Source organism: Pelodiscus sinensis, chromosome 16 (assembly GCF_052426305.1).
Source record: "Pelodiscus sinensis isolate ZL-2025 chromosome 16, ASM5242630v1, whole genome shotgun sequence".
NCBI classification, from domain to species: Eukaryota; Metazoa; Chordata; order Testudines; family Trionychidae; genus Pelodiscus; species Pelodiscus sinensis.
In genome coordinates, this window is record NC_143067.1 from 35,595,631 (window position 1) to 35,618,104 (window position 22,474).

The 22,474-nt window shown below is 40.5% G+C and overlaps 1 protein-coding gene across 1 annotated transcript in view; it reads right to left on the minus strand.

Moving 5' to 3' along the window:
- SLIT3 (slit guidance ligand 3) overlaps window positions 1-22,474 on the minus strand; it is a 791,947-nt gene that overhangs the window by 746,910 nt on the left and 22,563 nt on the right. Inside the window, exons 2-3 of the mRNA XM_006115755.5 lie at window positions 12,553-12,624; window positions 8,192-8,263 (exon numbers count right to left, since the gene is read on the minus strand). Coding sequence (XP_006115817.1) covers window positions 8,192-8,263; window positions 12,553-12,624 — 144 coding nt within the window. The remainder of the gene's footprint in view (window positions 1-8,191; window positions 8,264-12,552; window positions 12,625-22,474) is intronic.

A 22,474-nucleotide genomic window follows, 5' to 3' on the forward strand; every position in this document is an offset into this window, starting at 1 on the left:
AATCCACTAGTCCAAATTAACTCGCCGTGTGTAGACGCAGTATTCCAAAAGAAACTCCTTCCCTCGGATTAACTGTTAGTCCTCATGCAATGAGGGGGAAGGAGTTTCTTTTGGAATACACACGGCGAGTTAATTCGGACTAGTGGATTTTTAAAATGGCAACCGAACATGAATATGCTAATCAAGCGTGGGATATTTAAATCCCATGCTTCATTAGCAACTTCGGTATGCTACATTTGCATCCCTAGTTCGGACTACAGAGCAAGTATAGACATACCCAGAGAGTAGTTATTAATGTTTCACAATCCTCCTGAAAGGGCATAACAAGTGGGGTTCTGCAAGGGTCTGTTCAATATCTTCATCAACAATTTAGATACTGGCATAGAGAGTATACTTATTAAGTTTGCAGATGATGCCAAGCTGGGAGGGGTTGCAACTGCCTTGGAGGATAGGGTCATAATTCAAAATGATCTAGACAAACTGGAGAAATGGTCTGAGGTAAACAGGATGAAGTTTAATAAGGACAAATGCAAAGGACACCACATAGGAAGGAATAATCCATTTCACAGATACAGAATGGGAAGTGACTGTCTATGAAGGAGTACTGCAGAAAGTGATCTAGCGGTCAGAGTAGACCACAAGCTAAATATAAGCCTACAGCGTCACGCTGTTGCAAAAAAAGCAAACATTATTCTGGGATTCATTAACAGGAGTATTGTGAGCAAGACACAAGAAGTCATTCTTCCACCCTACTCTGCACTGATCAGGCCTCAATTGGAGTATTGTGTCCAGTTCTGGGCACCACATTTCAAGAAAGATGTGGAGAAATTGGAGAAGGTCCAGAGAAGACAAGAAGAATGATTAAAGGTCTAGAGAACATGACCTATGAAGGAAGACTGAAAGAATTGGGCTTGTTTAGTTTGGAAAAGAGAAGACTGAGAGGGAACATGATAGCGGTTTTCAGGTATCTAAAAGAATGTCAGAAGGAGGAGGGAGAAAAATTGTTCTCCTTAGCCTCTGAGGATAGGACAAGAAGCAGCGGGCTTAAACTGTAGCAAGGAGGTTTAGGTTGGACATTTGGAAAAACTTCCTAACTGTCTGGGTGGTTAAACTGAAATAAATTGCCTAGGGACGTTGTGGAATCTCCATCTCTGGAGATATTTAGGATCAGGTTAGATAGACACCTGTCAGGGATGGTCGATGGTACCGGATCCTGCCATGAGCGCAGGGGACTGGACTCAATGACCTCTCGAGGTCCCTTCCAGTTCTAGTGTTCTATGATTCCTTCAACTTTTTGCTGTGTCGGCAGCGTCAAAAGCCGAATTAAGCTATTTTGATTTCAGCTACACAATTGACGTAGCTGAAATTGCGTAGCTTAATTGACTTTAGCCGTTCTGTAGCCCTGCTGATAGAAAACAACCATTGTGAAACATTATCCTGCATAGCTATCACAGAACTTAGTGTTTCTTAACTTTATACAAACCGCTGATTTGTTACTCTGCTCTATTACTGAGTGATTCATAAACTTAGATTTGTAGGATTATAAAGAAAAATGTGTGTTTGCTGGATGTAAAGGAACTCTGCAAGCTCTGAATTAATACTATAAACATAGGTCTATCTAGAATGCTTCAGGTCTGCAATAAGCTTTTGTTTACAATTGTGAAGATCTATTCAAAACATGTATTATTTTATCCACAACTCTGAACCACTTAGCAATCTTTCCACTCAGCATGTTAATTGTGGAAAATGCTTTTTGTATCACATGATTTATTTAAAGCCTCTTCAGTCTTAATTGAGGAGGTCTAGATTGCAAAGTATCTCCCAGAACAATTTCTTCTTCTCCACAAAGTGTCCTTGGTCATTAATAGTGATTCTACAGTACATTATTCCCAAACAACACACTTTAATGTCATAATCAAACATTTAAAATTCTGCTTACAGAAACATAATATATAGTAGCATCTCTCCAGCAAAAGGTCAAATCTAATTTCCATTTTCAAGCTCTATTGTTGCACAAAACCAGGGTTCTGGATTTAAAACTTGGCATCTAAGTTCTTTGTCTGAAAGCTAATTATTTTTCCTAACATTGGAGAAATTAGAGTTGACTATATTTATAGTTTCTGTCATCCTTTAAAAACAGAAACATATTGTTAGTGTTTTCAGAGATTGAAATCCTTTAGTATATGCTAAAGAAGCTGATCTGAGGAGAAAGAACAAACTGTGAGCTTAAGTCAAGCGTTTTGAAGATACTAGAGCTATGTGACAATTTTTGGCAGATGGCTGTGTAAAATTCAAGACTATTTAATGTCTTATGTCCTGCCCCTTTCTTCTACTGAGATATATGACATCTGGCAGTGGGAGGGATTTCAGTCTGTACTTTGGGCCCCATTATGCCCTGCATCCTGGGTTTATCCACTAACTGTAGTGCACCGGGGTTCTTGATCAAGTGTCTCTTTTCATTTGTGCAACATGTAAAAACTGTTCTGCTTATTTTGTACCCTTATAAATTTCAGAATGACTCTGCAGCGTAAATGCCAGGATCCAAACAAACAAGTCAATAAAATATTGTTTTTAATTGTATTGTCACCTTTTATGGCAATATTTCACATACTGTATCTATTAAGTTCACAGTAAAAATCAGATCTAGCTATACTGTAAAATTCTGTTTGGTGTATTCATTATGCTATATTTCAATGTTATGTATTCTGGAACAGTTGATGCGAAGTCAGAAATAGAGCATCACATTTGACATCAATTTATCCTACCTGGGTATTACAACCTGTACTTACTGGGACTAAACCAGTTCAACAAACTTCCTCTTCTCCCACAACCTTACAATTAATCTGGCCTTCAGAAAGGGTCACACTTCCCAAGGAAACTCCTCAGTGGAGGATTTTACTTTTGATCTCTTAATTACACCAAATTAATTTTAAAATATTTAAATATTTATTGTCCTTCATTAGCTGCCACTACTGAAGACTAAAAAGCACACTGGAGAACACTAAATTTCCTATTCTCCCTCTTAGAAAATGTGAAGCATATTTCTAAAATATGAATCATCCATAGCATTGATATGACATTTCACATGCTCAACAGACTGTACAATATCCTCTCTTTAGTTAAGAAAGGTCTGGAGTGCATGCCATAGCAATTTCAGAAGGTTTGATTGAAATCAATATCTTACAAATTGTACACAAGATTCTATCTTGTGAATTACTCTCGTTAAACAATTCCATGCTCATTTGTGAATGTTTAGTTCATGCTTGAATTCTTAGAACACGTCTCTTTAATTTACCTAGGCAACATACAAAAAGTACTGAGCAAAAATCAGGATTTCCCTCAGCAACATTAGATATCTTTTACAGTCAATCCAATGGCTAACCCTACATAAAGCAACCATGAATAACATTTTCTATGATGAAGCAAGGAGATTGATCTGTAAAACATACTGGAATTTTATACAATGAAGCAAGGGAACAAAGGAGCTGGACATTACTAAGCAATAGTGATAGAAATGTAGCCATGTTAGTCTGGTCTAGCTGAAACAAAAAACAGGACTATGTAGCACTTTAAAGACTAACAAGATGGTTTATTAGGAGATGAGCTTTCATGAGTCTGGCCCACGAAAGCTCATCACCTAATAAACCATCTTGTTAGTCTTTAAAGTGCTACATATTACTAAGCAAAGGATGCTTCTGAGATATTCCATGCACCAAAATGTAAAGGAGTTACCTAAAATGCTATCAACCGAGTGAGCTGAATCCTGAAGTACCATTTAGAAGACTCCAATTTCTTTCATAGTATCTTTGTAGTTACTTACATAGGCTACATCTAGACTGCATTGCTTTTTCGGGATACCAAAGGTATCCCGAAAAAGCAATGTCACGTCCAGAGAATGCACCTACTTGCTTTTTCAAAAAAAATTTCAAAAAAGTGGACACGCTCTTTCGCCATCACTGTAAACCTTATTCTATGAGGAATAAGGGATATGTCAAAAGAGCACTTTCTTTTGAAATTTGGCGCCATGTAGATGCGCCAATTTCAAAAGAGCCTCTTTCAAAAGTAAATCGGAAAAAGATACACAATTTGTGTATTGCAAATTGCATTTTTCCAATTTAACATTGCAGTGTAGCACTTTCTGGAAGACCCCATGCTACAAAAATTATGACTGCTATAGCAGCAGCAATCAAATCTAATAGAAGATTTTCTAACGCTGTTTCTGAGCCTCAGTCCTGGAACCTGTTTCGTAAAGGTGCACACCTACACAGTCACGGGAACTCTTTACTTCAGTGGGGTACTGCACAAATGTGGAGTTGACTTATGCAGAACAGGTTGCAGGATTGGGCCTACAGCTGTGGAAGAACAACCTTTTAAATAAGGCAGGCTAACTGCACACACTAGTTTTTATGTTTTGTTTCAACCATTTTTTCTTTTGATGCTTCTCCACCACAGAAATTAACCCTTGTGATACAAACTCATCCTGGATGTAAAACCACTAGAGAGAACCCAGTGGCTGATGACCTGTGGTTCCTACTGAGCTTAAAAGAATTGGAACTATAGGTTCACAGCAATAAAGACGAGCTCTTAAAAGAGCGTAGCAAGTGCAGAAGATAGTTTGCAGGCTCCTTGTCATACACAGGCTATATATCTAATGCATATTAACAAAACCCAGTTTACTTTGAAAAGTAAAGGGAAACATGCCTTGATCAGAAAGAGCTAGTTACTATCTGCAATATAATTTTAATTACTATGCCTGTGTAACCCACACAGCTAGACTTCATCTATACTCCCGGTTTTGCTGGCAGGGAGTATGCAAATGAGGCGTGGATTAGCATATCACTGCACCTCATTTCCATAAATTTATGCAAGCCATTTTTGTGCAAAAGGTTTTTGTGGAAAAAAAAAGTAATGTGGACATGGAAGGGGTTGTGAAAAAAACCCCCGTCCACACTACTTTTTTTTCTACAAAAACCCTTTGCGCAAAAATGGCTTGCATAAATTATGGAAATGAGGTGTGGCGATATACTAATCCACGCCTCATTTGCATACTCACTGCCAGCAAAACTGGCAGTGTAGACAAAGACAAAGGGTATGTCTACACATTAAAATTATCTTGGGATACCAGAGTTATTCCAAAATAGCTACCCGCATCTTTTGAATGCATCCACTATTCCAAAATATAGCGGATGCATTATTTCACCATCCCTGTAACCTCATTGAACGAGGCGTAAGGGATGGCTCTAAATAGCACTTTATTTCAAAATTCAGTGCTGTTTAGACAGTGCCAAATTTCAAAATAGCCTATTTCAAAATAGACTCGAAATAAGCTACGCAATCTGCATTGTGCAAATTGTGTAGCTTATTTTGAGTTTAGGGTGCTGTGTAGACACACCCTTAATGTGGTTCACTGTCCCATGTAGTGGCACTTAGACCACTTACACTGAGAGCTCAGAACAAACGAGCTCTACAGCCTAAGTTAAAAAGCAGTTGGTTTCATAGCTCAAGCTGTAGAAGCTCCTACACTGAGGTCCCAGGTTCAAATCTGCCTGGTGGTAGTTACACCTGCACTGCACCTCTTCATGGTGTGACTTGAATTCAGTGCTTACATCACCTGTCAGCCTCACACTATGGTCATCTACAGGGCTTGCCGAGCCATGGCGAGTGCTGCTCGCCAGCCGCACTGTCTGATGTTATGCGCAGATTGCCCAAAACCGTCTCTTCCGGGATGTAATCTATTCGCCATGGGTGAGTAGATTACATAGATTGTCAAACCCTGGTCATCTGCCACAATTTATTGATGGATACTCTACTTACCTTCTAAGACCTACCATCCATTCAACCAGTAAAGCTAAGGTATAAATTTTCAGAGATGCAAAGGGAAAGAGAAAAACAATTGGGAAGTTATCAACAATACATTTTTGACATCAGTAACTGGAATCTATATAGACATTTAGTTTTATAGTTTTGACTGATTTAAAGGAGGGGGAAGACATCACAGGCAATACATTTCACAAAGAAAACTGTCCATATTTTTAGTTAATAATGAGGGGTTTACTTTGATGTCTAGACTAGTTAAACTACATTGAGAGAAAGTAATATAGATGTAGCGTTAAATGCCCTTTGAGTGATCATTACTGTAAAAATAAGCAATATATTTCCAATGTTATTCTGAATAAAAAAATTGAATGTACAGTATTTTGCCAGGAACAAAATTACTACGATTTTTAAAAGTCTGACCTACTGCAGCTGCTTTGTTAAAAAAGCAAATGATTACTTTTGCATCCACTTTAAGAGATCAAAAGCCAAGTATATTCCAAAGCCTGCAGCAGTGTAAGTGAAATTTTTATTTGTTATTTGAAATAAATTAAATGGAAAAAAGCCAGCTTCTTTCTTAATTCAGCCATCATATTTTCTGCATTAACATTTTGCAGTGCTGGACAATAGTTAATAAAATAGTTTCTATATTGCCTAAAATGTTGCAATTTAGTCCTTACAAGTTATGCCAGGCTTTCCACAATTCCATCTCCAAGGCAAAGTGATTCATAGCAAAAAAAATAGATTTATAGTAATCGCCTATAAAATGACTTAAGGCAAAGTACCAAAAAGTTGTGAGTTTCCCAATTCATAGTACATTCATTTAGGAAATATTTTAATGACAGGTAATCCTGAAAGCAAGCAGAGATACAGAGTAAACAGTATGTAAGCATGCCAACTTAAGAATGTACAAAGGGAAAATTCAAGGGAGGTATTCATATACCATGTAGTTTAGAAGGATCCCATTTTTGTACTTCGTGGTTCACACAAATGAAAACGGACAACATCAAGAAAAGAACAGGGCAACTTTTTGCTTATGCTCATCCATTTAGGTTCTTCCTACCCATTCTTCCTAAATACTCCTTTTATGTAGATGAGACATAATTTAAAGAAATACACAGTGGGGGAGAGGGAAGAAGGAAGGTACTCCTTTAAAGTATATAAAACTTCAAGACTTAGTGTAAATGTTTTCTTTCGAGCAGAACAATCTTTAGCTAAAACATTTGTCATTAATACTGTCAGGTTATGCATTTACCATTTTGTAAGTAACTTTGCTACTATCTGCCACTTCCCAGACATTTCCAGACATTACAAAATCACCACCTTTGTACCTTTAACAGCGTTTTATATTCCAAGATCTGTTTTTCTAAAAAAGGGGGTTACTATCTCCGTGTGAATCTTAACTACATCATTTCAATTTTGAACAGTTTTGTAATACAAGACAGGAGATTCAATTCTCTTAGAAGCGTGAATCCGGAGTTAGTCCAAAGATAAATCTGTAAGAAGCAACTCATTTGTCAATAATTAAGGCAAGGCCTGAGTTGCTTTAGAAGAGCAGACTTTTTTGCTTTGTGCTGTGTGCACAAAATTAACCACCCTCCAGGGTAGTTTAGACAAGAGATTTCTTTCCCACTCTATGCACGGTTATACTACACAGACCCACTCAACCAAAACAATCAGATTGGCGTAGGAGTTACCTTCATACTCTTGGAATTCTACACAGATCCTCTTATATACTCTAATACTTGGTGAGTAAATGATGGATTTGGAATTCTATAAATCTTTTTAGATCCATTCTATTTAATTCACTAACAAAACCAGAAAACTACAGTCTTACTTTCAACTCAAAGTCCAATTTTATACCACCTAGGACTTCACCAATATCCATGCCATTACATGAGTATAAAACAAATGTAGATCATCTGACACGAGGAATTTACTCTGATATGAAGTTCAGGGCAATTATACAACGGCAAGTCCCAATAGTGCTGACAGGATGTTCAGTCTGTGAGTCAACCATCACCATTTATCTAGTTGGAGGAGTCACCCGGAGAACTTCAGAAAATGAAGTGAGATAACATTCAGACCTGATGAACTTTGCCTCAATGGTTAGTTAAGCTATAAATTATTCACTCATGGTTAGAGTTTTCTTAACAAAGAATTATTAATTTTATTTTGAATTACATGAAATCATGGATACGGAGGTTTTAATCTCGAGCTCAGCTTTGTTTTAAACTGTCCTTAACTCAGTGCTATTTGTTCATTCTCGCCCCTTTATTTTTTTTCAAGGTCATTACACAAACACAATAAGACGGACACATAAAATAAGGCAAAAAATCTTCAGTTAAGTTGACATTAATGCAAGAAATATACTTACAGCCGTTCGAGTTGCTTTAGATCCTGAAATGCTCCACGCTCTATCATACTGATTTGATTTTCTTCCAAATGCCTATGATCAAAGAAATATCAGTTGTCAATAATAATGTAATAGAATGCCATATGTGGACAGTATTTTATTCTCTCGCTTCTCTACACATCACTTCACTTCAAGTGCCATTCACAGCAACACCAGTTACTGTGACAGTGAAAGACCGGTGTAAACTACCTCGAATGGCAGTGCTTTTTTCATAGTCACTTCTACCAACATCAGAAGATAGAATTCACAGTCCAAAATACATATCACAGGTAGTTTTTGCAGGAATGTAAACTGCATCTTGATTGCCAGGGCTAGTAACCACATTATTGGCTTTCAATTTTTATAGCGAAAACCTATAAAACAATATGTTGTTGTAGGCCTGATTCTGCCCTCATTAGTATTTTACTCTTCACATTTCCAATCATTTTAACTTGGTTCAGTGTAAGGAGGGATGGAGGCCCATAGTCAACATCAGGCACAAAGTTAACGCAGGGCAAAGAATCCAGACAAAGCCTCTGCATGAGATTTCAGACTTATCTAGAAGTTACTGAGTGGTACCCGATCAGTGAGATTCTCCAAGGGTGCAGGAGTCTTTGTGAGCACTGAGAGTCAACTTGCATCACAGAGAATGGGAAAAGCTACCAAGGGGAAGTGCTTGGGCATTTTTTTTCTCTCTCTCTCCCTGTCTCTCATTTTTTCTCTCTCTCTCCCTGTCTCTCATTTCCTCCCATGAAACAAGCACAGACGGGGTTGAATCAGCTGAAGAAATTGGAGGCATGTAAAAATGCCCGGCACAGTCTTTACTGACCATTATGTAGAATCCCACTGAAATCCAGTGGGGCCAACCATTTATCATTGAAGTGTCATCCTGAAGGGAGAGACAGATCACTGAAAGCTAAGTGGAGCCCTCACCTCACATATGATGCTGTCACACATGGCCCCAGCACGCTGGGGTATGGGGAGACAAGAGAATAGGGCTTCTCCAAACTTCAGAGATCGCTGACTAGCTAGAGGGCTGGCAAGGAATCCTGTCTATATTTCCCGTCACCAGGGGTGCTGGAACCACGGGAACTGGGGCTAGGGCAGACAGCATCACCTGCCTTGAGGTGGCTTCCTTCACACAGAGCTTTGTTCTATGGGAACTGGGGGTAGGGCAGACAGCATCGCCTGCCTTGAGGTGGCTTCCTTCACGCAGAGCTGTGTTCTATGGGAACTGGGGGTAAGGCAGACAGCATCGCCTGCCTTGAGGTGGCTTCCTTCACGCACAGCTTTGTTCTATGGGTTTCAGCACCCGCACTATAAAAATTGTTGCGGTGTCACTGCCAGCCACCAGCTCCTCCCGACTAGAGAGTGGGATTGGCCCTGGAGAAGTGAGCAGACAGAGCTCAAGCGGCAGCCACAGAGACACAACAAGGGGCATTTGGACGGTGTTTGCTGATCAGTGTGATTGTGTCACTGTCTCAATATCACTGTGAAAGGTGTTGAAGTACATGCTGGACAAATTCCTGCCTATCCCAAGCCTCTCTGCAGTGGGGGGGAGGAGCAGGGGGACCTTTAATCCAAGTAGCTTGGATCTAACTACATGCACAAACACATATGCCAAAATAACATGGATTATGCCCGATTTTTACTGTATTTAACATGAATAACTGGCATGATACAATTTAGTCGATATTTTGTACAATACCCAAAGCACAGCAGTGAGTAAAAAAATCTGTTTATCAATTATTACATTACCATGTCAGTATATGTTATTTAAATAAGTGCCCCTGTAGAAACAGTGAGAGCTGGGATATAAACCACAAAGTTTAGATGGTTCAAAGTAGCAACAAGGTCTTGCCATAGTAGTCTCATCCTATAAGCAAAGTCAATAAAGCAAGGAAGTAGGCCTTCTAAGAAAACTGATTTTTTAAATCTGGTTGTAGAATAGTTATGAGTTGATGCCATATGTTTTGAAAACAAGGTGAAAGAAGTGTGTATTTTCATCAGGAAAATATTAAGCATCTGCCCATTAATTTACAGTGTTAAAAGTTAATGCACTGTATATCTGCTTGCATCTTGTAGGACTTTAAGGACACGACTAACTGTAAAAAAGGTAGTGTAAAAGAAGTATGATAGCTAAACAGGGCACATGGTGAAATAGGAAGACTTTCCCTCACTTTAGCTTACCTACATTTCTCACAGGGGCACCTATTTGGGAAGAGAGTGGAAAACCTATTTCCAATCCTTCATTTGTGCAGTGACAAGCACAAATTTTTTTTGTTACTGGTCACCTTATAGAGCTTTAGCGTGAGGACAATAAAATTACCAATAGGGTTCCAATGAGCTAAATGAGTCACATAATATGAAACTACTGTTCTCCCATTAGCTTGAGACGGAGGGAATTACACAATGCCCAGCCAACTACAGTTGGGTACTGATTTTTTCTTTAATGTTACCTTTTTGTGTAAATGCTACACAGGCACTTTTAACATATAATGGATTTTCCAAGAAAAAAAAATCAAGAAGTCAGTTAAAGAAAACCAAATACAAACTTTCTGATAAGTCTGGCATGGTTATTAGTATTGCTCAGCTCCAATTACAACATTGCAATGTTACAGTGCCACATTGATCTGTGACTTATATAGGATCCAATCTAACACATAATACATACTTGAGACTAAGGCTATATCTACACAGTGTACTTTCAGTGGCACAGCTGTAGCACTACAAGGGATGCAGTGCAAAGTGCTGTCCACACTGGCGCTTTTTGTTGTTAAAATTTTGTTGATCGGGGTAGGGAAGGGAGGAGAACTTTTTCACACCCCAACCAACAAAAGTTTAACATTAAAAGTGCAGTGTAGACATAGCACAAAACAAATGGTAATCTTACTATTCAGCTCAATGGGCAATGGGAAAGGTCTTTAAAGTTGTCTTCAAACTTTACTGAACCACTTTCACTAACTTCTGCATCTCTTGTAGCTTAGTTTCCTTACCCTCCATTATTTATGTTTTATTAAGGCACGCACCTCAAATTCTTGTCATTTGCATTAGAAATTGTACATGCACATACTGGAGCCACGCCTCTGTGTAGGCAAAGCTTTGATCTGGACAATAAGTTCATTATCTGAGCCCAAATATTTTATTAATCTGAAGGCTATCCAGATTCTCTGGATTTAGTTCTGCAAATCTGGCTGGGAACTCTTGACAAAAAAATTGCCAGTTAAATTTCAAGTGCTTCCCAGCTGCCCTGTATTATCAGCCAGGGTGGTGATGAGGAGTGGGGTGAGGATTAGAACGTGGCAGGAAGAACTTCAGGTTCAGGATTTCATCCCTTCTCTTTGATCCCAGACAGATATACGAGCCATAGAACTAACAAATGGACAATTTATACTTTAAAGTTCAAAGTTGAACAGCAAGGATATTTTTCCCACTCTCATCTGATTATGTTTCAATGATGTGTGATTCCTTTACTGAATTTTCTCCAGTTATGCACACTTCCATCTCATCCAAACTGTGTCTTTCCCAGTAAGCCAACTGAGGCAGCAGCAACATGCTGATTCTGAAAACTCAAGTCACCCACATTTGTACTTTTAGAACTTGATGCCCAAGACTCTTCTCTAGAAATCATATTTATGTATCAATTATATATATTGTCATTATACAAATCATAAATGACAGCAAATTAAATTAGGGGTGATAATTAAAAGTTTCACATCAGGCAAATTAGAACAGTTCCTAGTATGAACTGTGGAAAATAATTTCTACCTCTTTGATAATTTCTTCTCAGGAGAATGATTGGACCCACAGCTGTTAGAACTGACTATTGTTTTTAATCATTTACACTCTGCCGGGAGGTATGGACTGTTTCCTTTAGGTGTGACCTTAAACTGTCAACTATTCCTTAGACAACTCCAAGTTACTTGTTAGCTGTGTTCTGTATGGGAATACAACTTAAATCATCCCAAAATGGAAAGAGACATTTGATAGTGGTTTAATAGACCTGAATGGTTTAACTGAAGTATAATGTATTCTATGGTGGAAAAAGAAAAGTTTTAATCACAATGTTGATTAAAAGCTAAGCAGAAAGACACTAATGAAATAACACCCATTTTAAATAATTTAGAGTTTCTTTCTTATACCACAGCATGGCATAAAACTGCCATTAGTGTTTTACATCGGAAACTGTGCATGTATCTGATGTGGTTGCTAGTTCACGACTAGAAGATGCAAATAACTCTATACTATATGAGCATCAGAACCACACATCTCTCCTGGCACTTATTTTTTAAGACTAATGTTCAAATGCAGCATTTTGAAGGGTGAAATAGTTTTATACTCACAAGACACGGAGATTCTTCAGACCAGCAAAGTCCATCTTGGTGATTCTTGAGATATTATTTCTGTCTAAGTCCCTGCACAGAAAAGAAAACAGATATTCATGTTTAGGCACCTTAACAGATGCACAAAACTCTGCTTGATGAGAATGCAAATTGTTCACCTGAGCATTTGTTTATTGGCACTCAAAACTGTACAAACCAGTTTTCCAATTAAAATCTAAAATGAGTAAAGATTTACTAATACTAATACATTTTGCTTCACCCCAATGGTGCTACTTTTAAACTTTTCTTTGACGGGGAAGGAATCAGAAGAAGAGTATGATTTGCAGTTCAGCTTAACTATACTGCATTTCAGGAGTGTTAGGTGTTCAATTCCCTTAGGCAGGGATTTTCTAAAGAGTCAAAGTAGTTTTAACAACACCTCATCATCATACTGTAACTGAGCTCAGACCCCCACTGCTGCCACACTGCATTGCTGCCTCCTATACAGAGGGGCTACATCTACACTGGCCCCTTTTCCGAAAGAGGCATGCTAATTTTCAACTTCAGAATAGGGAAATCCGCGGAGGATTTAAATATCCCCCGCGGGATTTAAATAAACATGTCCGCCGCTTTTTTCCGGCTTGGGGAAAAGCCGGAAAAAAGCATCTAGACTGGCCCGATCCTCCGGAATAAAGCCCTATTCCAGAGGATCTCTTATTCCTACTTCAAAGTAGAACAGGGGTGGGCAATAATTTTTGCCCGAAGGCCACATCAAAAATTTTTGAAGTAGCCCCGGACCACCCTGGAAGGGGCGGGGCCTAAACAGGAAGGGGCGTGGCTACCCACCCCCAGACCATGATTGGCCTCACTTCCCACTGGAAACCTATGCCCTGATAGAGGCTTGGCATGCTTCCCCACCCCCAGGTCAACCAGGCCTGGGAACTGCACAAAGCCTCCTCTTGCCCTACGAGGGTCATGTGGCACTTTGAAGTGCTGTGGGCTCCTCTCAGGGCTGGGACAGGGTGAAGGAAGCTTCACGCAGCTCCCCTGCCCCCAGGTCCTAATTAGCCTGGGGACAGGGAAGCGCATAAAACCTCCTCCGCTTTCCCCCTCACCCTGCGAGCAGCTCACGGCGCTTCAAAGCATCATGTGCTCCTGGCAGGGTGGGAGGAGGCTTCACACACTCCCCCACCCCCAGGCCCTAATTGGCCTGGGGAGGAGCAGCAGCAAGCCCTCCGTGGGCTGGATTCGGCCCGCAGAGGCCCTTTTGCCCACCCCTGACCTGGAAGGACCATTCAGTGCTTAGTGCCCTGCTGGCCCAGAATCAGGCTTATTCTCTCCACGGCAAAACTCAAAGACCTTCCTATTATCCAAGATAGCTGCAGAATCCCAAAGTTATCTTTCAACATGGTGACTGATCAGTTCCTGCACTTGAGTTTCATTATTTACCATGCAACAGTTTGTTCTTTTCCAGTTAGATAAATTCCCCTCTGTAATTCACTGACTTCCACGGACATTAGAGCTGAGTCATATTACTTATTATTTAGCTGACAAATGATTGGGTTTTTTTAAACAATTTCTTCATTGTTCAGCCAAGTCTCCTGGAGACTACTCGGCTCTGGTGAGGCCACATCTGAAGTATTGCGTCCAGTTCTGGGGCCCCCGCTATAGAAAGGAAGTGGACGCATTGGGGAGGGTCCAGCAGAGGGCAACCAAAATGATTAGGGGGCTCTCCTGACCTATGAGGAGAAGCTGAAGGATCTGGGCTTATTTAATCTGCTGAAGAGAAAAGTGTGCATCTGTGTGTGAGGGGGAGATTTGAGAGCAGCCTTCAACTTCCTGAAGGGAGATTCCAAAGGGGATGGAGAGAGGCTGTTTACAGTAGTGACGGATGGCAGAACAAGGAGCAATGGTCTCAAGTTACAGTGGGAGAGGTCTAGGTTGGATATTAGGAAAAACTATTTCACTAGGAGGGTGGAGAAGCACTGGGATGGGTTACGTAGGGAGGTGGTGGAATCTCCATCCCTAGAGGTTTTAAGTCTCAGCTTGACAAAGCCCTGGCTGGGTTGATTTAGCTGGAATTGGTCCTGCTTTGAGTGGGGGGCGGTGTGGACTTGATGACCTCCTGAAGTCTCTTCGAGCCCTATAATCTATGAGAAAAAATTAAAGATGCGCACTTTTTTGTAAACAACTGTGTCCAGGTGAGCTCTTCTGGCTTAGGCTAATTATTAACTGGGATTAGGTTCGTCAATGGGATTTCAGGGGTTCATGAGTCCTTCAGCTACCTTAGACCCACCTATAATTTCCCATGGCAATTATTTATTGCTTGCTTTCAACAGCAGCTCTTGAAACTTTCTGCTAATTTAGACACTCAGGAGAGATGAACCACTGACAAGGCCAAAGTGATAGCATGAACTGCTAGCCAAATTTAATTAGTTCTTCTGATTAAATTGTTTTTCATGATATGCAACACTTTTGTGGGAAAACATCATTTTAGATTTCCTTCATAAAAAGCTTAGTAGGTGTCTGTGGGATCGCTAGCGTGTTCCAGCAGCAATAACCTAAAGCTTAACCTCTAATCTTCATTGGCTTTCACTTCCAAACAAGCAAAAAAACCTAAAATTAGGATTGATCACGTCTTTTGGTGGCTATGCCAAAGTACCTTTCAGTGGAAAATCCTTTAAATCAAGTCATGCAGAGACACTTGGAAAGCTATACGGCAAGTCTAAAGAGTCTTTTACTTTATAGTTAATACATTCTCCATTTTTTTTAAACATAGCTTCATGCAGAGCAGTATACATTCATTATGGACAAATATCCCTTCGGGGCAGAAGTCTTGCATTCAGGGCCAGCTATAACCCTTTTGCACCGTGTTAAACTTCACCCTGCATGCACAAGAGCCCTGTTAATATTGTGCTAAGCTACGTGTCCAGAGAACACTCTCCCATATAACGTCAGGTATAGGAAAGCTGGCAGTCATGAGCTGAACTCTCTTCTGACGGTTCATAAGTAGCTCTGTTAACACTATTCACCTTTCCCCACAGGAGAGTGGATTGAGGTTGTGACCCACACCAATTCTAGTAAGACGGCTGGTTCTTATGACTCTCTGGGATAATTTATTTTTCTTTTGGCATGCCACATATAAAGCAGAGCGGTATAAAAACACTATTAACTTTTAATGTAGGTTTTGTGGCACCTTTTGGAAGCAAATAAACAAACAATGGCATGGAATAATTTCTGCTGGAACTTAAATATGGATTGCAGTGGCCTGATAGCCATATTTTGTGTGAATATCAATAAAGTAAGCTCAGAATGAGCTGTTACTTTAAAGGATGTTTTACCCATAAACATTGCCTCCCATGCACTAATAACTATATAATTTGATACATATTTGGTAAATGTGCTGAAAAATAAGTCACACAATGCATAGACTCATTGCAAGCTGCAAAACAAAGCAACTGGAGCAAACCCTGTTCCAAAGCAAGCATTCTTCAGAGTTGCTTAATCCTACATTCCTCTTTGAAGAGAATTTAGTGAACTCAAGCCAGACATGTGAATAATATTTTCAAGTGTCTCCAAGATTCCATGATGCATGCCATAATGCAGTTTCAAATAGCATCAGAACGACATACATTTTTCTATCCTCCAGCACAGTCTGAACAATTTTCAATTTACAGTTATTCTTATGTGCCATCCAAACCCTTCAAAACCTAAGTTGGGAATCTGTTCTTCCAAAAACCTCACCCTCATCGTGAGAATCATACCAGCACATCAATAGGGCTACATCTACACTGCAGCATTATTTTGGGATACCGGAATAACTATTCCACGTCTACTGCACACGCCCATTATTTTGAAATATAACGGGCTCGCTATTCCAATGTCCCTGCAAGCCTCATTCCATGGGGAGTAAGGAATATTTCAGAATAGCAATTTATTTCGAAATAAGCGCTGTGCAGACAGCGCCAAATTTCAAAATAATCTATTCTGAAATAACATCGAAATAAGATACACAATTTGCGTAGCTCAAATGGCATAGCTTGTTTCGAGCTACGGGTGCAATGTAGACGCACCTTAGAAGAATAGACTCATTTGTCTACTTTTTCTAGTTGTCTGTGCACATCAATTTATACACACACACACACACACACACACACACACACCATAATTAATTAAAGGGGGGGAGACTGAGGTTTTTTGGCTTCAATTCTCAGTAATGCCTTGCCAAGCATATTCTATGCAGGTAATTTAACCCCTGCTTCCCACCATTAAGTCACAGTACTTTTTGGGTGAGGGGTTAAAGTTGAGATTTAAGAAATACTTCAGATGAAATGCCAGACCAATTTCTCATATTGTGCAATATTAAACAATAACCAGGAGCAAACAATGGTTGGAGCTATGATATGTGACCTAGTATGTCTACACTACAAAATCAAGTTAACCTAATTTATGTCGGCATTCAGCTGCTGTTGTAATTGCATCACTCATCCATGTCTACACTTTACTCCTTGTGTTGTTGGCATGCATCCTCACTGGGAGCACTTGTACGGACTGAACTGTCAACGTGAGGCATTTTGAGACAGCTTCTGAAAGCCAGCTACAGTCAACACAAGGCTACGCTGACATGGTGTCGACCCAACTACATCAACGGCAACTCTATGCTTCTTGTTAAATTGCCGATTTTCTAACTGTACAAAACCAAACACCCTTGTCCCACCTTTGCCCTCACCCCTGCCCTGTATCTGAGACCCCACCCTCTGCAAACTTCAGACACCCTCCCTTTGTTAGGGGTGTTATACAGTTAACCGGTGTGCCTACCAGTAAGCCTGAAGCTTACTGATTAACAGGTCTTTGCTGATAAACGCCGGTGGCAGCCATCGGAGCGGTTCCAGAGCAGCCCCAGCCACAGAGGGGAGGGTGGGCTGGATGGTGAGACCCCCCAGGACCACAGCAGGACCAGTGGTAGGACTTCATAGCCAATCAGCGGACATGGTGGTAGGCCCTAAGTTAACCGGTGAAGAGCTAGCATTTAACCAGTTAACCGTTTTAACATTCCTACCCTCTGTCACTTACTTTCCCACAGCTTCCTTCACTTTCACTGGACTGGGGTAGAGATTGGGACCAGGGAAGGGGCTTGGTCTTTGCCTGGAGGTTCATGCTCTGGAGTGGGGCTGGAGATGAGGGATTTGAGATGCAGGAAGAGGCTCTGGGCTGGAGTCAAGAGGTACAGAGTTCAGGAGGGGGTTCAGGGTGCAGGCTCTGGGAGCAAGTTTGGGTACAGGAGGGAGTTCAGGGCTGAGGCAGGGGTTGGGGTCCAAAAGGAGTTTGGGATACATGTTCCAGGAAAAAGTTTGGATGTAGAAGTGGGTCTCAGGGTTTGGACAGCAGGCTAAAGTATGGGAGAGGTGCCAGTTCTGGGAGGGAGTTTAGGTGCACAAGGTGACTCCAACCTGGGGCAAGAGGTTGGGATGCAGGTGGGGCTTTGGTGGAGGAGAGGGTTCTGACCTTGGGCAGGGGGTGAAGTGGGGGTGTGGGGTCTGGGAGGGAGTTTGGAACCCCATCCTGCACCCTATCTGGAGTCAGATGGTCAGGGTGCAGCCTCTGACTGGGCCGCTCTTACGCCACACAGCTCCCAGTTGGACTTTCAACAGACTGGTCAGTGGTGTTGAAAACCAGACACCTGCACATCTTACCTCTTGTGGAGGCGGAGTTTTTAAGTCAGTGCGTTCTACCGACCTAACTCTGTAGCGGAGTGTACACCCCCAACTTTGGACACCTTTCTGGGGCACGGGGCCCTGGAAGTGTGTCCATCTAGATCCTGGTGTCAGTACCTAACTCCTCCAGAGTCCCCAGTTACTGAAACACACTAGCCTGAATACAGTGTCTATATACTTCTGCTGACCAAAGTTATATCAGAATAATCAAAAAAATCCACATGAACTCCGAGTCAGTTACCTACTCCGTTACAGGACATCTTGTCTTGTGTATTCACCTCAAGTTTTGTAATGTCTCCACGACAAAGGCTGCCTTAAGTTTCAGCATCTTGTACTGCTTCAGGCACCTAGTCAGCAGTTATTAAAACCGTCATCTGGATCCAAGGCCCACCACATCCAGAGCATTCATCTGAGGCTCATGTCAAACCATGCTGCAATCACCATTCAATTCCAGGGACAAGAGAGAACTCTCACATGAGGAAGGCAAGTTTGTGAGTCCCTGCTGAAGTCCATGGAAAGCACCGTGCGGTATGCTAATCCATTTTTTAGAGAGCTGACAGAATTTGTTCATCAGAAAGGCCCATCTGGTGGACAATCTCCCTTCTCTAATTTACCGGAGTAGAATTAAAGTGTTGACTAGCTGAACCTTTGATTCATTAACAAAGAGTGACTAGTATTGTGTATCAGGCTACTTCCTCCAAATAACTCAAGCAACTCATATTCTTGGGAACAAAAGTTGTATTGTTTATCAGGGCTTCACTATAGAGTTTGCTGATTCAAACCGCCTGCTGGAATGCCAACTGAATAATCACTTCAAATTTCATCTGTTTGACTTCTTTCCTTCACCTGCTCCCCCAGATAACCATCAACTCCAATATTCAGCACTTGAACAGTGGCAGAGGTGAGATTTTAGAATGCAGACTAGCAATTCAAGTTGATGGAAGTTATCAGATTTCCCTTGTATTCTATTCCAAAATCATGGTTCTGTCCAAAAACCTAAGGGCTGCGTCTAGATTGCCATGATTTTCCAGAAATGCTTTTAACGGAAAAGTTTTCCGTTAAAAGCATTTTCGAAACAGAGCATCTAGATTGGCACGGACGCTTTTCCACAAAAGCACTTTTTGCGGAAAAGTGTCCATGCCAATCTAGACGCGCTTTTCCACAAAAAAGCCCCGATCGCCATTTTCGCGGAAAACAAATCTGAGCTGTCTACACTGGCCCTTTTGTACAAAAGCTTTGCGCAAAAGGGACTTTTGCCTAAACGGGAGCAGCATAGTATTTCCGCAAGAAGCACTGATTTCTTGCAGTAGGAAGTCAGTGCTTTTGCGGAAATTCAAGCGGCCAGTGTAGACAGCTGGCAAGTTTTTCTGGAAAAGTGGCTGATTTTCCGGAAAAACTGGCCAGTCTAGACACAGCCAAGTATATTAGGTCTCATTTCTCAGCCAAATGCCTCACATCATCCATTTCCAACAGTGAATTTGTGTATCCAGGGTCACACATAAAACTGCTAAACTCACTTTCTCATGTGGCAAAAGGATTGTCAGGAATTTTTGTTGCATTTTATGTATTTCATGAGACTAAATAAGGATACACAATGTAAGAACATAAGAGTTGGGGATGTTAAAAATTGTTTAATATTGTAACCATGTAACTGCTAAAACATCTTAGCGGTTACACGCTCTGCGGGCTCTGTAGTATAAATGAGGACAATGGCAGACTAGTTAAAAGTCTCTGGCTATCGATAAAGAGGGTAAAAAACAGGAGTGATCTCATAGTAATGGTCAACTATGGACTACCAGATCAGGAAGAGAAGGTGGATGATGCATGTCTAGAACAATTAACAGAAATATGCAGAACACGAGATGTGTTAGTAATGGGGAACTTCACCCAAACCTCTTCTGGAAAATACAGCACAACACAAAAGTTTCCAACGAGTTCTTGGAATGTATTGGGATCAACTCCCCCATCTCCACCCATCTGGAAATAAGCAGTGGGACAGCAATTTCAGACTTGATTCTGGCCACGAGGAAGGAATTGGGTGTGAATCTCAAGGTGGAAGGCAATGTGAGTAAAACGATTATGAACTGATTGATTTCATGATCCTAAGGAAAGGAAGGAGTGCAGCAGCAGCAGGACAGCAGCAGTCTTCTCGGTAAGCTGTGCATTTGTGCAGCCTCTCAGGAGAAATTCCAGTGCCACCCAACTGATTAGCAGAGCAACCACAGCTGTCCACAGCCAGCAGCATGTGTAGAAACTGGTGGTGCACATCAGCATATGTCTCAGTGCACATAAACATTTATTCCACCTATGAATGGAAAAAGTTCATGCACAGCTGACATTAAAAAAAGCAAATTTCAACAAACTCGGTGTGTAGATAGGTCAGGCACCAAGGGAAGTAAATCCAAGGGATAATGGAGTTCAGCCAAACTTGCAATGATCTCAACGTGAAGGGGAGATGGGAACATTGTGTGTCCATCATGCGCACTTAAACTCATGGAATACTATAAAAAGTGGAAACATTGACAAATTGCTAAGGAGGAGTACAAAGGAATAGCACTAGGATGTAGGGACCGAGCTGGAAAGGCTAAGGCTCAAAATGACTTACACCTAGCATAGGGACATAAAAGACAATAAGTAGAGGTTCTTTAAATAGATTAGGAGCAAGAAAAAGATATGATCCTCTACTGAGTGAAGAAAGGAGAACAAATAATTGATGACGTCAAGAAAGCGAAAGAGTTCAATGCTTATTTTATTTCAGTCTTCACTAAAATAGTTAATGGTCACCAAATGCTTAACATCATTAATATCAAACAACAAGGGAGAGGAATTAAAGCCAAAAGAGGGTAAGAGCTGGTTAAAGAATATTGTGATGAGTTAGATAGACGTCTGTAGGCCCTGACAAAACTAATCCTAGAGTATTGAAGGAACTAGCTAAAGCCATCTTGGAAGCATCTTCAAGAACTCATGGACGACTGGTGAATTCCCAAAAAATTAGAGAAGGGCAAATATAGCACATATCTTTAAAAGGGGACACAACGAGACTCTGGGGAATTATATATTAGTCAGCCTGACTTTGATACCCGGAAAAATACTGGGAAAAGTTATTAAACAATTTGCAAGCATCTACAGGAGGCACAGCACAGCGAAATCAACTTAATTTCTTTCTTTGACAGGGTTACTGGCCTAATGGAGGGGGGAAACAGCAGACATGCTATATCTTGATTTTAGTTCGGTTTTTGACACTGTAACATATGACAGTCTCATGAGCAAATGAGGGAAATTCAGTCAAAATTAAAGTACTATAACATAGGTGTACATCTGCTTGTAAAACCATCCTCAAAAGTAGTTACTGACGGCTGCTGTCAAACTGGGAGGATATAGCTAGTGGGGTCCCACAAAGATTAGGCCTGGAAGTGTTCAATATTTTCCTTAATGACTCAGAAAATAGAGTGACATGTACTCTTATTAAATTCATGGATGCTACCAGTAAATAGTCCTACAAACATTTTTATAGGAAACATGAAAACATTAACCTTAGAATTAACTCGCTAACTTATAAATTTGGTCAAGCCATTAAAGAAGAAGGAAGGATTAGTACTTTCACCTCACAGCAAAAGGTATCATCTATTAATATTATGCATTCCACTGAGCAAACTTTAAAATGAATGAATATACCTGTAAATACTTTAATTAACTCATTAAATAATGCTTTTGAGCAATTACAGACAGCATACGTTACCAAACTTGCTATGCACCTAAAACAGGAAATAGAATAAATACAGCAGCAGGAGTGGTCAAGACTATTAAACAGCACACTTATCTGGACCACATTAATGGAAAAGAAAATTAAGAATGTTAGTGAAAAAAAATCACATGGCTAGAAACTCTTGGACATTGAGCACCCATGAATTAATAATTCAACTGTGCAATTCTATTTGCTATACCTAGATGGAGAGGAAATCCCCAAAACAATGGTATTTGTTAACAGTATGAATACAATGAAAAATAAGGCCTACCAACAGCATTATCCCGGTTTGAAAATGATCATGCAAGCAGATGAAATAAACAGCCTGCTGTAAATGAGCGAAGCACAGATGGTTCTACCAATGCTTGGCTTAAAGAAACCCAATCACAAAAAAGAAAGGTTGGACTAACCAGTCATTACAAAGGAAGTGAAGGAGATGGCACCACTCAGGAACACAGCATGGCTACATCTACACTGGCAGCTT